Genomic DNA, 16,479 nt, shown 5'->3' on the forward strand with positions numbered 1-16,479 from the left:
CCCTACTGCTAACACGGTGTCGCGAGGGAGTAATTTAGGGTTCTGCTTGCTGCAGGTATCTCTGTTAAAAACAATTTTTGACAACTCAAAGAAAAAAAAAATCTGAATGATGCTACAAGCATCTTGTTTTCGTTACTGAAATGTCACTGGTTGACATATTGTACCTCATGCTGGTAAGGAATCCATCTGTACATTAGAACTTACTCAAAATATACAGCATTCTTTCTCCCTACTTTACCTTGCAAAGGCTACAGATCTTCCAGGCAAAAGGGATAACACAACAATATAAACCCTAGAAATAAATGTGGATAAAACTACTTGTCAGCCCTGTATCACTTGGTGAAGTTTGCATAATGATTAGTCTATGGGTAATGGAGTCAAAGTCATGTTTGGCACTTCAGAAACAGAAAATGGATCAAAGTAGCTCACAATCTGAAGGAAGAAAGCGAAGTTAATTTGAAATTCAACTGTCCATTCAGCAGGCTAAAAGACGGAGCACTGCAACATAACTTTGCCTGTCAGAACCTTTGGGTCAGAAACCGCACAACACAGATTTGGTATGAAAAGCTGGCAAATAGCTGGCCATGTCACCAGAGAAGTAGAACAGTCAAAACTCATGTGAGAGGGAGCAAAAGGACAAGTAAAGTAGTCGGTCCATAAGGCAGTGGCAGGATGTTGACATAGAAGAAGACACAAAGTGCAGAGATGAATTGTCATGGAGAGAATGGCAAACTTTATCCTCAGGAGAGAGATTTCACACAGATGAAAAGCAAGGGTGTTTTAAACACCAGAAAAGAGGAAAAGGCAATAACTATAGTTAAAAAAAAATATATAAAGGTATGACTGAAAGATTTAGCTGAATGCAGATGTAACAGCACTCTCAAGAAGTGCTTTACACAGCTGCTGTCTGCCTCAGCAGACCTTCACATGTACATATCATGTCAAATGCCATCATCTATGGCAAGTACAGATTCATGTGAAGGGCCAGGGGCAGGGGTTCTGAAGGCTGCATCTCTCTGAGCAGCTCTGCCCAGCGGGGCACGTTTGCTTCCAGTCTCGCAGCCCAGAAACACTCACACAAGTTCCCTTCTACCCCTCCACTCTCACACCACCTCAGCACTACTGCATGCCACGTTAACTCGCACTTCCCCAGTACTGGTCACTATTGAGTGACAATTTCTATCAATAGCGTAAAGTGAGACTAACCCAAACCCCAGGAAAACCCAGAAGGGAGGCCTTTGAAAAGGCCTGGAGGGGACTGTACAGTAACAAGTGCACGATTTCAAAACAGGCTGTCTTCTGCACAGGACCCATCCTTCCACTGGGCACATTAAATACAGATGCATAAAGAGGCTGCTTAAAGTCCACTTCAGCAACACAATCACACCACGGTGATGGAAACACACTCATTACAGTTCCAGCTAATAGCACAAAAGAGCTGTCACAGGCCAAAAAATGTAAACTTAAAAATAACAAAAGCCAGCAGATCTGCATCAATTTATATTTAATGTAGTCCACATTAACATATTCTGGCTAAAGATTACTGCAACTTCCTTCACCCAGCGTTTATTATTTTTTATCTCCCTTGAAATGGAAACTGCCTTTGCTTTAACAAAAGTATATAGAAATGCAAATGTTGAAAGGTTGAGGAACTGGCTTGAGAAACAAACTTGATCTTTCCTTTGCCAGTTACCAGAAAAACTGATTGCAAAGCAAAAGTCAAAAAAGTTGAACTTTTATACTATTTGTGTATATAAGCCTTATATAATTACACAATGCAATAATGTCAACTATCTGGCTCTGAAATGTGCCAGTTTTCCAGTTGTTTACACAGAGTAAAGCAGCTCTGCAATCATGTTTCCAAAATGCTGTACCTAAAATTAGTAATTTGTTTACATGTCTCAGCTAAAGATACATCAGGAAATCCATCCTAAAACGTTTGCATTTCAGCCACCCTGCCTAACACCCATGACAAGTCCATGTGACCAAAACTGCATGTTCCCATCAGCTCCAACACACACCGGTACGATCATCTCATAAAAAGGTAAAACTAGAAAGATCCCAATTTGAAGGTTTTACTGTATGACCTTCATCTTGGATGAAATCAATAACTGCTTTTACACTTGCTGTGCTGCAAAAACTATTTTCTCCCTCTATCTTCAATAAAAATCAAACTCCAAACAGTGAACAAAGGTCAATAATTTGAAACAGGTTAACAACCGATCAAGAGTTACATTCACCTCTTCATTATCACTAACATGAAAAAAAATGTCTATCCACTTTCTCTATTTGTCACTATTTGCATTACTTGTGGCACAGGCATGGCAAGCAGAAAACCAGTCATGACTGTAGTATCCAGTGTAGGCGATTTGCACTTATTTTCCTAAGTCTCAGAGATACAGACTGTTAACAAGAACATTCCAAAATTAGGTTTTGGTCTTTGGCAATAAAGATACAATCCTACCACAGAATGTCCTCAGCATAACTTTGGAGGCATACTTCAGAAGCTTGATTAAAGGTTGCTTCCTAAGGATGGCGATTTACCTTTATTACACAACCTTAGTCTCTGAACTCCAGGCACATTTCCCTTGCCTTCTGCTTTAGCTCTGCTGCTATGCTCAGCAGCATTTTAAGCTGTTTTAAAGGTAAACTTTCAATTACATTAGTCTATGTGGAAATACACAAATGTACCAGATAGCGATACCTTCATTTCACTTCAAGTCTTATTTTACCTTACAAGCTTCCTCTCAGGATTTTAATTGGATGTCTTGAGGTATAAGTTAATATTCACCAAAGATATAACAACACAGCCTTTCATGTTCACCATGCAAAAGATCGAACTGAAAAGTAACAAAGCTACCTCTGAGGTATTTGTCCAAGTGCTGCCTTGATAGGGAGTGAAACAAGTAAGTAGCAAAGGTTCCTCAGCTTCCAACATGGGAAATTCCGTCATTACTCTTTCCTGCCCTCATCACTGCAGACCCCTGGGCTACAGGGAGACTTCATCTTCACCATAAAATGTAAATCAGCTCCTAAATCTCTCTGCTCAACCTGGGATGTATTTCTGCATTCTCAGTATCATCAGCAAACTGAATTATATAAGGAGAACATAAAACAGGATTAACGGCCATAAAATTAAGTCACAACTGAAGGAGTGGAAGCACTGTTGTTCGTGTTATTTAAAACTAGACCGCACACATCTATTACTGCTAAATGACAGAACCCTGGTCGGAAGGAAGACAAGGAGAAAGTCTTTCTCATTTCCCTGATGTTATGATTGCTTAAATCAATATTATCCCAGTATCCCCCAAGCTGAGTCAAAAAGGTTCATGCAATTACTTTACATAACCAACTTCAAATTAAATTACATAAAAGGTTATTTTTCCCATAACAGTCTCATTTGCATTTTGTCCTAGAAATGTGTTTCCTACTATCAATTATGGGACACCAGAAGAAAAATAAAAAAAAAAAAACCAAACCACAACCCACACAAACAAGCCCTGGTTATGTGCCTGGGTCTGTTACTTAATACTTGAAAAGTGAATGTTTTTTCTGATTGGGAAGAATAAAAATTAGAAGCAAAATAGGTAAGATAGAAAGTAAAATGCATAATTCAGATCCACACTAATGCAGGCAATGTTTATATCATTCCTAGGTTCAGTTTTGACTTGAGTGTTTCCCCAATGGATTTCCACATTGACCATTACAGATGGTATGTATACCAAGTAGGCTGCGACAGTAAACAAAGTTGCATGTTATTAGAGGTTTTCATTTCTTCTGAAGTTCCAGAGACTTGTTCCACCCAGATGGTCATGGTAAAAGAGACAATATTGTCTGTGTATGCAACCTCAACTTCTCACAGAGCTCATGATCACTTCTAAGATGGATGCTATAGCACAAAGAAAGGAAACCTCTACTATTTTGAATTATAAAGGGATTAGTGACAGACCAAGAAATGTTTCTTAGCTTCACCTGTCAGAAAGAAGAAAGTCAAGTAAGCCATCTGGTTAAGTCAATTTTTATAATCTAGTAGCTTCATAAAATGAAGACAGATTAGATTCCAGTGTGAAGCAGGTGAATAAAATTAACAGCAACCATCCTCTTCCTTCTAATAGTAACACAGCCAGGGGAAGCTGCGTTCCTCTCTCCAATTAATAACAAAAGTCTCCAGACTGAAATTTAAAAGTCATAACTACAGTCCCAACTCACCTAAAATTGCTTTCATTGATAACAAATCATGGAATGACTGAGGTTGAAGGGATCTTGGGAGGTCTTTAGTTTATTCAGTGTGACCCTTCTCCTCACTGAGCAATCTCAACATCAAATTGAGACCGGGTTGCTCAGAAATTTGTGCAGTTAGATCTTAAAAATCTCCAATTTATGTGTACCTCACTGAAGAGCCTGGCTCTGTCTTATGGGGAACCCCCTCAGAGATATGAGAAAGCTGCCATTAGGTCCACCCTAAGCTTTTTGGTTCCAGCCTAAACAAGCCTGGTTCTCCCAGCCTCTCCTCACAGGTCCTCTGTTCCAACCCCACCACAACCCTGGTGGCTTTTCACTGGACTTAGTGACATTTATTTACATCTTTCTTACAGGCATGATGGGGTTAAAACTGGACATAGTATTCCAGGGGTGGTTTAGTAAGTGTTGAGTAAAGTCAAATAATCAGTACCTTCAACCTTTACAATTACAACAAACACAATGTATCTAAAAACCTTCACAATATTCACACTCTCCGGAGCCAATACACAGCTACAGGAGGGAGAGGTGTTTCCTCTTTCTTCCCTTCTCTATTAGAAATCTGTTAACACAAAGGATTGGCCACCAGAACTTCCACTCCTCCTCTCCACTCGCATGAGGTAAACATGCTAGAAGAGGGACAAGTAAAAGATTATTTTTCCTTTTTCCCTGTGTTTTGGCATGGCTTTTGTGATAATCTCTTGGAAAACATCTCATTTCTCATTTGCACAGGTTGTCTCTCCCAAAGAGACTGGCCAAGCATTTGAGATGTCATTTAATAACCAGGAAGCGTGACCATTAAAAAAAAAAGAATTCTCAGCATTCAGACAGATATCCAGGAAAAGATGGATTAACTGTGAAACAGAATGAACCACAAAGAATTATCCAATGGATAGGGTAATAACCTAAGGATCCTTGAGTTTAATTTGGTTTTTGTCAAGGATTCCTCTTAGATCTTTGTGAAAATAGAGATACTTTCTGTGCTAATAAAACAGGGCTAATAGGTAGCATATCCCTTTCTCACCAGGCAGGTTAGGAAGTTGTAGGAGTCAGTCCGTGACAGAAGTAGAGAGGCATCTCAGGCTGCTTGGAAGCTATAGGAGGACAATTTATCCCACAATACTCTATTTAATAGTATGAGCCACACCTGCTTCTCAGCGAACCTTTTTATTCTGTGAGCAAAGTGCCTGGAGGCCACTCTAAACCAGTTGTATTAGTATCATTTGACCTAAGCGGTCTTGCTGCACCCACCCTCAGATCCACAGTCTTCCCAGAACACGTGTGCGCTCGGAGCAATAACCCACTCCAGCTGACCCACCATCAGCCACCGTTCCAGCATCCATCCCTCATACAGACCACAAAAGGGTACGGCAGCAGCTGTTTTCCCACACTGATCATACCTTGAGCAAGCTTAGTTTCAGCACAGCAATATTTTAAAATAACTTGCAATAAACAAAGTGGTTTTGTTAATGAAGGGATTCAAAAGAGTTAAACTCTCATCACAAGAATTACTAAACATGCCTGTTGTAGATGTAATTTGAAGCGGGCATCACAGGTTAATGGAAAATCTGCCAATGTACTTCTAATAATTAATTTTTTCTTAACTTACAAGAAAAGCCTTCTAAGAAAGGACTTACAATGAAACCCTTGAAAATGAGACTGGAAAACAAAGCATCTCTTATTTTATTCTTAAGTAAGACTAAAGTTAATATTTATATTTGAAGAAAAAAGCACATAAGAAATGTGCCAGTACTTCATATAGTCACCAGAAAGAACATTGCTGACTTTCAGTGCTTACCATCAATGTAAACCAACAGTGGCAACTGTGTAATTTACAAAAGAAACACACTGTATTGTGCTCAAGCATTAGTAGAGCCTGCATGTTCATTGAATTTTTTTTTATTTCTTAAGTTCTCCAAATTTAAAACCCTTCTGGTATGGATTTCTACTATTAACAACAGCACATATTTCTAGGTATTTCCAAATCCACATTGGCTATGCATTTCTCTAAATTTTCAGATTATCTTAGATCTTTGTTTTTTACAGCTACACGTCTTTTATAAACAATATTAAGATACATGAGACTACTTAATTTTCAGCTCTTCCTAGCAAAGCTCACCCTGGGTATTTATTAAAAAGGTTAGTGGAAGTGAGTAGGGGACTTACATTGCATAAGTGAATTTGCCTTTGTTTCTCTTGCTGACCTTCTACTCATCATCTGCCCACTACCCTTGCAACAGTTCCCATTAGAACCTTTGCATTTGCAGAAATATTTTTCAATAGATACTTAAAAAACTGTCCTCTAATTGAATTTGCTGATTTTTTTTAAGACAGAAGTGTCTGATCCAGAGCAAACTACATAAAAAGGTTCTAAGTTACTTCAGTGAACTTTGAATCAGTATTCCTGAATAAGTACTCTTGACTTGAAATACAAATGCTTTTTAATAATGATATCTTCTTTTTATCATTAGGAAGGCTAATGTGTGCTTGTATCTGACATATGGAAGGAAAACAGGGAGGCTTTTCACATAGCAGAAACAAAGCCTAGTCATTTCACACATCCCATTCATTAGTTTCTATTATGAACTGTCACAGTATCTCTTCTTGTGTCTTTTGGTTTCTAGAGCAAAAGCTTATCTTTAAGACCCTGTTAATACAGTATTACTGTTTACCTTAGACTGCAACGGTAATCAGCCGTTTGCATCAGTGTCTATGTGCACACAAACACATGCACAGACAGTTCAAGTCAGGCGACCCCCCAAACCAAATTTCTTATCATCCTGCAATTTGTGGAACAACAAGTAATTAACTGATCATATATAGGCAAACACTGCAGTATAAAAATATTAAAATGAGAATAGAACAAAAGACAGAAGTGCCTTTCCATAGTAAAAAATACAGAGCAGTGTCAGCAAAACCTGTCCCAGCTTCTTCCAAGTACCGAGGGCCCCAACAAACACATTATCACAAATAAGGGTAGAATGGTTTATGTTTTTATTGTTCCCAGTTGTGTGTCGGGTGAGACTGCCTTTTCACAACATGGTATAAACCTAACATCTTGCATCCTCGCCTTCCTGCTCCACTCCCTTCTCCCCTTTCCTAGCCTACAACTCACTTCGCACATCTGCTGAAGTTTACCAGATTCCTTCATGAGTTACATTAACCCAAGAACTCTGAAAAAACTACCTGAACAAAAGCAGCTGCAATTTAAAAATGCCGTTTTCTGGTGGTTTAAGGGAACTGAATCCACTCAGGAAAAAGACTCAAGTCCCAAAACCAAAGAGACAGGACATGGGATTTCATATGAAAGCATCAGGGAAGCGAGACGGAGCAGCTAACCAGCAGCACTGAGCCTTCAGAGCAGATCAAAGTACCCTCAAGTCTGCTGGATGAAAGCCAGCTGAGTTACCTGAAGATTTGTTAACTACACCTTAGCAAAGAGGACAAAGGAACATTTGACCTTCAACCTTCACAAGCTTACTGCCACCCAGCATAACTAACTCCCATTGTTCTGGTTGCAGCCAGGAGCCAACAACAAGCTGGATGCATTAATCCCACATGTACAACTGTATCCCATTGGGTGGACAATGGCATCAGGATATAAAGTAGTTCTGTGGACAAATATTCTTTGCACCAAACTCACACACTGAGTCCTGAGGTAAGAAAAATCTGTTCTGCTCCTTAATGAGACTAGAATTTGGCAAGGTGCCAGTCATGTCCAGTGACTGCCAATCTGGCAGTGTTATCTCTGAAGGGAGATCAGGATTCTGCCACATTGGATTAATGATGAATGGGGGAGAAAAGAATCTCCATGGGACTCATAAAGGACCCATGAATGATGAGCTATAAACAATATCTTTTTTTTTTTAAATAAGGAAGAGGTTCTTCCTGATGAATGCCAGCTGAGGTGTGAGCCTCTGACCACACAGGTCAAGAAAGCCTCTACAGCAGATTGGGTGAGAGAAAGTACCACCTTTTAGAATATGATCCTTGTGAAAGGAAACCAATCTATTTGTTTAGTTATATTTCCCTACCAACTGTTGTTATATATTTTTGAAACTGAGTTATTTGGGATGTTGTAAAGAAACATTTGGGTTTGTGTTTATGTTAACCTAGTGTATGACTTAATAATTTCAAGGTGATGCCCATTAGTGTGCATAATGAGTATTGAGACCAGGATCCTGAAATACTCTGATAAATGCTGGATCCTCCAGACAATGATACAGTGAATATAAAGGGTGTGAAAAGGCGATTCTAAAGATGCTGCACAAAGTCCTGGAAAAGCAAGTGTTGAGTGAAGAGAAATCTTCAGTTAACAACAGGAGCATTGTCTGTAATGAAGCACAATAGCATGCTAGAGTTGAATTGATGTTTATTCTACATATTTCATATCACCTACAAATTGTTTTTCTTGACTTTGGATGTACTTCGTTTACTATTTTGTCACTAGAAGTAGGTTTTTTGCCTTCTTGAAAGCAAAAAAGTAACTGTTTCAATTATATTGTGCGTTATTTAAAAACTTTAATTGCATGTATCCACAGATACGTTTGAGGAAAAAAAAAAGTAACGACTGATTGGGGAATATGTCAGTCTAGAAATATAAAGGAATAATAATCAGAAACAACATCTCTCAAGGAAAAAAAAAAAAAAAAAAAGAGAAACATTCCCAAACAGAACAAACCTTTAAAACCATCGGGATAGACTTCAGGAAGGAATTTAGTGCTGATGTCTCCTTGAACAAAGCGTGGATGGACGATCACTTCTCTCAGTAAAGAAATATTGTGAGCCACACCTGAAAACAAAACATCAATACAAAATCAGGTAAACATGTTTATCACAAATTACAGTAGAAAGCAACTTATAAAAATGAGCTCTTATCTTTGTAGAATAAATACTTGTCCATAACTTAGAGACCATAGTACTGATGTAATCAATACAGATTTACCAGTTTTGTACTACTCCTGCCTCACTATACCCTTCTTAAACACTCAATTTAATTAAGAAGCAAACCTTCAAAATTTTCACCTCACCAAGCCCAATTCAATCACCTAGTTAAGCCTATGACAGCAAGCACAATCAAGAGACTTTTGGTTCAATCCTAGCAGACGGAGGCAAGACCAGAGCCATCTCCTTGCAATGACAGATGAGTCATGAGCATAAGTACCAGCTCAGTTCCAGTGAACCCCGGCCCACCTTGTCATCAGGCCACCTTTATAAACATGCTCCTCTGGGGAAGAAATCCACCACGTTACACTCTGAACACACTAATGAAAGACACCACAAAATATTATCTCATACAATCTTATAACATTTTTGTCATTTTTAAGTCATAAAAGACTCCTGTGGAACTCGCAAAACAAGGAAATCTACTGCTTGCTCCATATATACCTTTATCCAATCTTGTCTGGCCAATTCTTTTATTGAATGCCCTATTCCCCCTTTAGCACCATTCCATGACCCTGCTTGGCATATAGCCCACTCCTCCAAAAAAAAAAATTATTTAATTAGAAAATTACTTATCATAGAGGCCTTATAGCCACCTGATTTTTTGTCTGAATTTCTTCATCTCCTTTCATTCCACTTCTCAGCCTATCTTGTCTTTCTTTTTTTCATATTTTTCATTCCCTTCTTTTCCCCTGCTTTTTGTGCCAACAGAGACACACAACTTCTAACAAATGCAACCTAAAGCTACACAGATCAAAGGACACTGCCAGTGTTAGCCCAGTACTTGCACATCCTCTGCGCTTTCCTCACAGATGAGTAAAAGAATAATTTGTTCTCTCAGAGAGAAAAGGAATAAACCATATCCTATTTCCGGTATAGGCTGGAAAAGAAGTAATCAGGAGTAGATGTCAGCACAAAATATGTACTCAGCATAGTTAACACTGGGAAAAGATTGCCTAGAGAAAGATTCTGGAGTCAGTGAAAACGTTTAAAAACATATTAAAGAAGCACCTGTCAAGATGCAGATATAGTTGATATACCTTAGTTCAGGTAGGCGGACTAGATGACTTTCCGAAATCCTTCAAGCTTTGTTTTCCTTTGAATTTAGCAGGGCTGTGTAAATAGGTTACAATGCTAAACTGCACTTTGCCAGAAGTACTTGCAATCTAGCACTGAATATTGTGGTCACTAAAAGTAATTTCACAGAAATACTAAATACAAATAAGTTTTTATAGGAGGTAGAGGAGGAAAGCAGGTGCAAAAAAATCTGAGAAAAAATCCCCAGAGAATTTAACTTATCTTCTGCTTACTGCACTCCAAACAATTTTCAAAGAGAAGATACTTTCTCTTTTGAGAGTAGCACACAGGTCATCTCTGGAAACAAATGTTTAAGATTATGCAGGTAAGAGAAAAACACCGTCTTTATCTCAATTGTCTTCTCAATTTTGGAAAGCGATTGTAGAAGGAAATTTGAAGAGCCACCACAGTTCAATCCCAATATGACTAACCCAGAATAACACTACCTCATCAACATTAATATTGCTTAAGAGACACTGAAGTAGGCGTGCAATTTAGGAGCAGAAACTGTCAGCACTGGCTGCAGCTGTGGCATCCATTCCAGATGTGGATAAATAAGGAAGCTGCTATAGGGAAGGGGTTATCCAGCCTCAGCTGTGCACTGAGCACATTCTCAGCCTTCAGGAAATACAAAGCAATTCCAATTCTTTCCTCTCAGTGTCAGAGGGACAGGCAACCCCAAATCACATTGCATTTTCCAGGTGTTAGGTGCACATCGTGTAGTATAAAATGCAGAGCACGTCACAAGCTAGTTCATCTTGCAAAAAATTGTCTGTGCGTCCACCTCTCTTCTAAAGCACAAGGTTCTGAACTTCAATTTCAGATACGTTTAATCGCAAGCTATTATGATTAATACAGTGATGACATAACTCTGAAAGTTATTTGCACATCATCTTTCCTAACAGCTCTAGTTTAAAATAACATGAATAAGAATTCACTGTAAACTCAGGTCTCTCAACTGTAAATTAAGCTATTTGGATTTTTTCCCCTATTGAGATCTCACCAAAGCAAAAACACCAGCAGTACAGCGACTGCAAATTGCTGTAGCTACATAAGGAGATTCTTTTGCACTCCTACTTCTTTTCCCTTTGTGTTTTTCCAGTTTAGAAGCTTGAATAACATTCTTGTTATCTTATATGCAGACCAGTTCAAACAGTTTCAAAGCTTTTTCCCCCCTCCAGTCTGCTGCTGGCGTGAATTTTCAGGCTCTCTGTGTGGCCGTCACTGAAACCACTTTCAACACATGGAGTCATACTCAGCCTCACTGAATCATGAAGTCATAGCTTTAAAGACTAGTTCATGAGCCATTAAGAAGCACATTACACAACCAGTTCAATGGTGACAAGATAAAAAATTGACCATTTGATTAACAGAGCATCAGCCCCCTTGCTGTCTGTGACCTAGATAGTCATTCATGGACCCTGATCTCATAAATACTGAATAAAACTCACATTGCATCTCCACTAAACAAAAAAAAAAAGTAAAAAATTCTTATGCTAAATGACAGTAACTTCAAAGTAAATGAAGTCTTTCTCTGGCTGCTACAAATTTTGCCCAAAATTTCCCATTAGAATAGTAAGTTGAAATATCACGGAGATTTTCATCTATTAAATACCGCTTCAGGATTATAATTAGAAGACAAAGAGGAGCTCTTCAATGCCCCCAACTTTGAATTGAGGACTTAAACACGCTACAGTGTGTAACCAGATCATCTCATGTTTTTCTTTCTAAACTGCTATAAGATCCCTAGTGAGATGATGGCTGATGACAGATGACAGAGCTTAGTGTCTCAACTGACTGCCCCAAAAGACCTGAAATAAAAAAAAAATACTAGGAGTATGTTAATTATTGCCAACTCCTGTGCACCAGAAAAAACAGAGGCTTCTGCAACATTTTAAACTCCAAAATTCCTTTAACAAGTTCAACAGAGCAGAGAAGCCTAGGTGTTTCAGAAGCAATATAATATATGTATTATACATATGCAAATTAAAATTTAATACACAACTGTTTCCCTTTAAAGTATGGTGAAAGGCTGTCTTTATCAGTCCCCATGATCATTACGTGAGCAACGACTGCACGGTTCATCTACTTCTCAAAACTGAGTTGCTACCTTTAGTGATGTTCCCAATCACATGGCTTTAAAAAAAAAAAGTATCAGTGTAATCCTTCAGAAGTCTAGAAGTTTTAAATTTGCAATTTAGCGTGACCTCTGTCAAAGTTCATAAGGTCTCCATCTGCGCGTGAGTAACTGCGAGGCTACAGAAATATGGACCCCTAGAGCAGCTTGCTCCTGGCTACCTGCTGCTTCCAAAACACTGGCCAGACATCAGCCCCGCACTCTCCCAGGATCAAACAGAGGCTAACAGGCAGTGCTTATTTCATGCAAAGTTAGACGCTAAACTGAAGTATATTGTATTTATGTCGCAGTGGTTTTCAGGGAATTTTTCTTTTTTCTTGACCAGGTCTGCAGTCTGCCAGGAACAAAATCACATTTGTTAACCTGACAAGCCATGACATTTCCAGCAAACAAACAAAATCCTAAACTATATCAATTTATTTCCCCTCCAGAAAACAAAATTTCACTTCAGCATCATTTTTTTTTTTACACTGTTAAGACTGATGCAGAACTGCAGTTGCAGTTATATTTTTCTTTTCTCTAAGTCAAAATATAACAAAAAATAATCAATGTTCCTTGTACCTCTATTTTTTCATTTCACTTGGCTGTATTCCTTGTACAATATTACAGCAGTAGAAGCTCAATTTAAGATGCACTTCTTGGATTTCAATTTTGACACACTATTTTCCAGAATACATTTGTACGAGAGAGTGGACTAGCATTTAACTTTGAGATAAAATGAAATTTTAAAAATATATATTTGTATGCTTTATATGTAACAAACACGTATTCTTGAGGTTCAATTAATTTTTCAGTTAAATTGCAGTTATTGCCTAATGAATGCATCAGCACACTAAATAATCATCACATTGTTCACCAGAGCTGATTAGAAACCACTATTTGAAGAAACCCTCATTAAGAAAAATAAAATAAAATTATAATCAGAAGAAATTACTCCCCATACTGCCTGCCTCTTTTTCTTGCCTCCTCCTCTTCCTCATTCTCTGGATTACATCTGCCTTAAAACACTCCTAAATATATCAGATTTTTCATTAACTTACAAACTGTAGCCTAACTCCTAACCTGTCTACCCAAGAAAACACAAAGAAGAAAGAGAGAATAAAGCTAATTTATAGAAAGCAAAAATTTTGTACCAGGTTAATGAACAGGATATCACACCACATTTTTACTCACTAAAAATCAGAACTTGGAATGCCAAGGCACAAAACCATAGGCAATGTTTTCACTATAAATATTTACTGACACTAAACATATTCAGTGTTGATTAGCCTTTTTACAGTATTAAGCTTCTGTCATCTTGACATCTGCAAATGCAAATCTGCATTTATCCATGTAAACGTAATTGGAATCCTACATGCCTCTCTGTAGATAAGCACTTGCATATACTTAACTTCCTGATAATTTCAGATTGTGCTAAGTGGAATAGAAAGAACTTTATCAGCATACTTACTGATGGCAAAAACGACATATAGAGTACACTACCAGAGGTTTCTCTTTCTAAAAAAAATAGCAAAGCTGCATTATCACCAATGAATTTAAACGCTGAATAAGAATAAATGGTATGAAGTTTAGGAGGCATCCCAGTTGATCCCTCTAACCAAAAAATTTAAAAAAAATTAAACAGAGTCTGCACTGAGCATTATAAAACACTGATTATGTCACTCTCCATTTAAAACTAGAATAGTATCATCGATTTGCACAGACTATGAAAACACCATTTTCAACACATGAAAGTCCATTATTACTACTCAGCTAGCCTCCATGTTTGCAATTCCAAAAGTTGCCATAATATTGCCTAAAATCCTCAGCATTCAACTGTTTAATTGTCTTTCAAAGCCTGTGTTTTGCTTCAATTCACTTCAGAGTAGGCAATCTACATACAAAGTGCCAACCCAAAAACAAGAAGAAAGGCCTTTTTAGCTTTGTAATTTTACTACACAAACATCCATATAAAGTTCTCGCATAGAATCAGTATACCATCAACCCTCAGAAATGAGCATGTGTTTCAATTAAAAAATTAATTCTTTTAGATACTAAAGTCTGGAGCTCACAGAACACATAGACCAGAACAAAGGTGAGAAAAGAGAGAGGGGAAAGCAAATAATATATGGCAATATCATTAGTTCGAAATGAAACTAGATTTTGTACTGCACGCACTTCTAACCTTCTTAATAAGATTAAGCAGTCAATTATTTATGGTGTTAGCAAACACATATGAATGTTTCAATCAGTAGAATAATTGGAAGCAGAGGTTAAGCAGGCTTTGTCAAGAACAAGTGAAAGCAAATGGATGGCCATCCTGCCATCACCCTCTCCCCAGCCACTCCTTTACTCTAAAGGGATGGAGAACACCAAGACAACATTAAGTCTAAGGGGCATAACTAGAAATAACGGAGTTTGTCTTTCCACACCTCCTCAGCCTGTCACACTGCATTTCTTGTAGTTTTTCACTGCCACAACTCTTTTTCTCATTATTAAAAGGAAAACAAACAACACCTCCTCTGACAACAAAAAAGTACTTCTCCTGCCACAATAGCATTGCCTTCCTCTTTCACCTGATCAGCCTATGCTTTAATTGCCCTTCCCCTCTTTCTCCTCCATAGTGCAGTGGTCCATAACCCCTCCTAAATTACAGGCCATGATGTTCCACTGCCAAGCTGCCATTCCCACTCCCTCCCCGGCTACTGGCTTAAGAAAAAAAGAAGAGGTGAAATGGAAGGAGAATCTTCTGTCCGTGCTCTGAGCTGATGTTACCGAGCACCCTGCAACGGTCCCTTCCAGTGGTTTTGAATTCAGTACATTGCTTTCGCTTCTCCAGGTTCTGTTTCCACACTGACAGACTCGGGAACCCGCTGGTCCCTGTTGCAAAGGGTCAGAGAATGCAGAAACTTGCAGAACTCCCAGCCCCTGAACCCTCAGCTATGCAAAGGGGAGAATCCACAGTTCAGTTGTACAATCTGTTGCAGCACTTTTTTAAAGGACAACCAGGAAAATGAGGCCTGTTTCATTCTGTTTAAAAAACAGACACTATTCACTTTCTGCAGCAAAACTGGTTTACACACAAAGATTGTTTTGTTCGCAGTACCAGTGAGCACATCCGTATACCTGCACAGGATCAGAATATAGAAGAGTATAAAACTTACAAGTATCATTACCATTGAGAAGTGTCTTTTAGTTAAAATATAAAAGACAAAACCCTTCAGTAATTGATGACATTTGGATTTAATTAAAGTTTATTGTGAAAGCCTTTGTACCTGAAAACTAATTTATTTGAAATATATTATAAAATATTAAAACTAAAGTGGAGGGGTTTTGTTGAATGCATTTTCTTGGAAAGCCAAGGCCTTCTCCACAATACTAAACACATCACTCTTTTTCCTCCCAATTAGTGTGTCTACAGCTGCAAAAACTGAAGACAACAGTTTCTGCTGCCACTTTTCTGGCAGGTCTCCAGTCATATCAGAGAGTTAACTTCTACATCCCTGTTCCCCTCAAACATTCACCAGACTTATTTACCACTTTTCTGTTTTCTTTTCTGTGATTGCCCCTCACTACAAGACAGACATTGAGGTGCTGGAGAGAGTTCAGAGAAGGGCAACGAAGCTGGTGAGGGGCCTGGAGCACAAGTCTGATGAGGAGCGGCTGAGGGAACTGGGGCTGTTTGGCCTGGAGAAAAGGAGGCTGAGGGGAGACCTGATCACTGTCTGCAACCACCTGAAAGGAGGGTGTAGCGTGGAGGGGGTTGGTCTCTTCTCCCAAGTAACAAGTGATAGGACAAGAGGAAATGGCTTCAAGTTGCACCAGGGAATGTTTGGATTGGATATTAGGAAACATTTCTTCATGGAAAGGGTTGTCAGGCATTGGAACAGGCTGCCCAGGGAAGTGGTGGAGTCACCATCCCTGGAGGTGTCTAAAAGACATATAGATGAGGTTCTTAGGGACATGGTTTAGCGCCAGGGTTAAGCTAATGGCTGGACTCGATGATCTTGAGAGTCTCTTCCAATCAAAATTATTCTATGACTGTTTTACCCATACTGGAAGATCTCCCCCTGGTTGTAGACTCCCTTAATCCCCTCTCATTT

General features: G+C 38.6%; 1 protein-coding gene across 3 annotated transcripts in view; it reads right to left on the reverse strand.

The window, feature by feature from the left end:
- PCCA (propionyl-CoA carboxylase subunit alpha) overlaps positions 1-16,479 on the reverse strand; it is a 287,919-nt gene that overhangs the window by 141,284 nt on the left and 130,156 nt on the right. For all 3 annotated transcript variants that reach the window (XM_065637581.1, XM_065637596.1, XM_065637588.1), the window contains one exon: positions 8,921-9,031. In XM_065637581.1, coding sequence (XP_065493653.1) covers positions 8,921-9,031 — 111 coding nt within the window. The remainder of the gene's footprint in view (positions 1-8,920; positions 9,032-16,479) is intronic.

The sequence above is a fragment of the Caloenas nicobarica genome, chromosome 1 (assembly GCF_036013445.1).
Source record: "Caloenas nicobarica isolate bCalNic1 chromosome 1, bCalNic1.hap1, whole genome shotgun sequence".
NCBI lineage: Eukaryota > Metazoa > Chordata > Aves > Columbiformes > Columbidae > Caloenas > Caloenas nicobarica.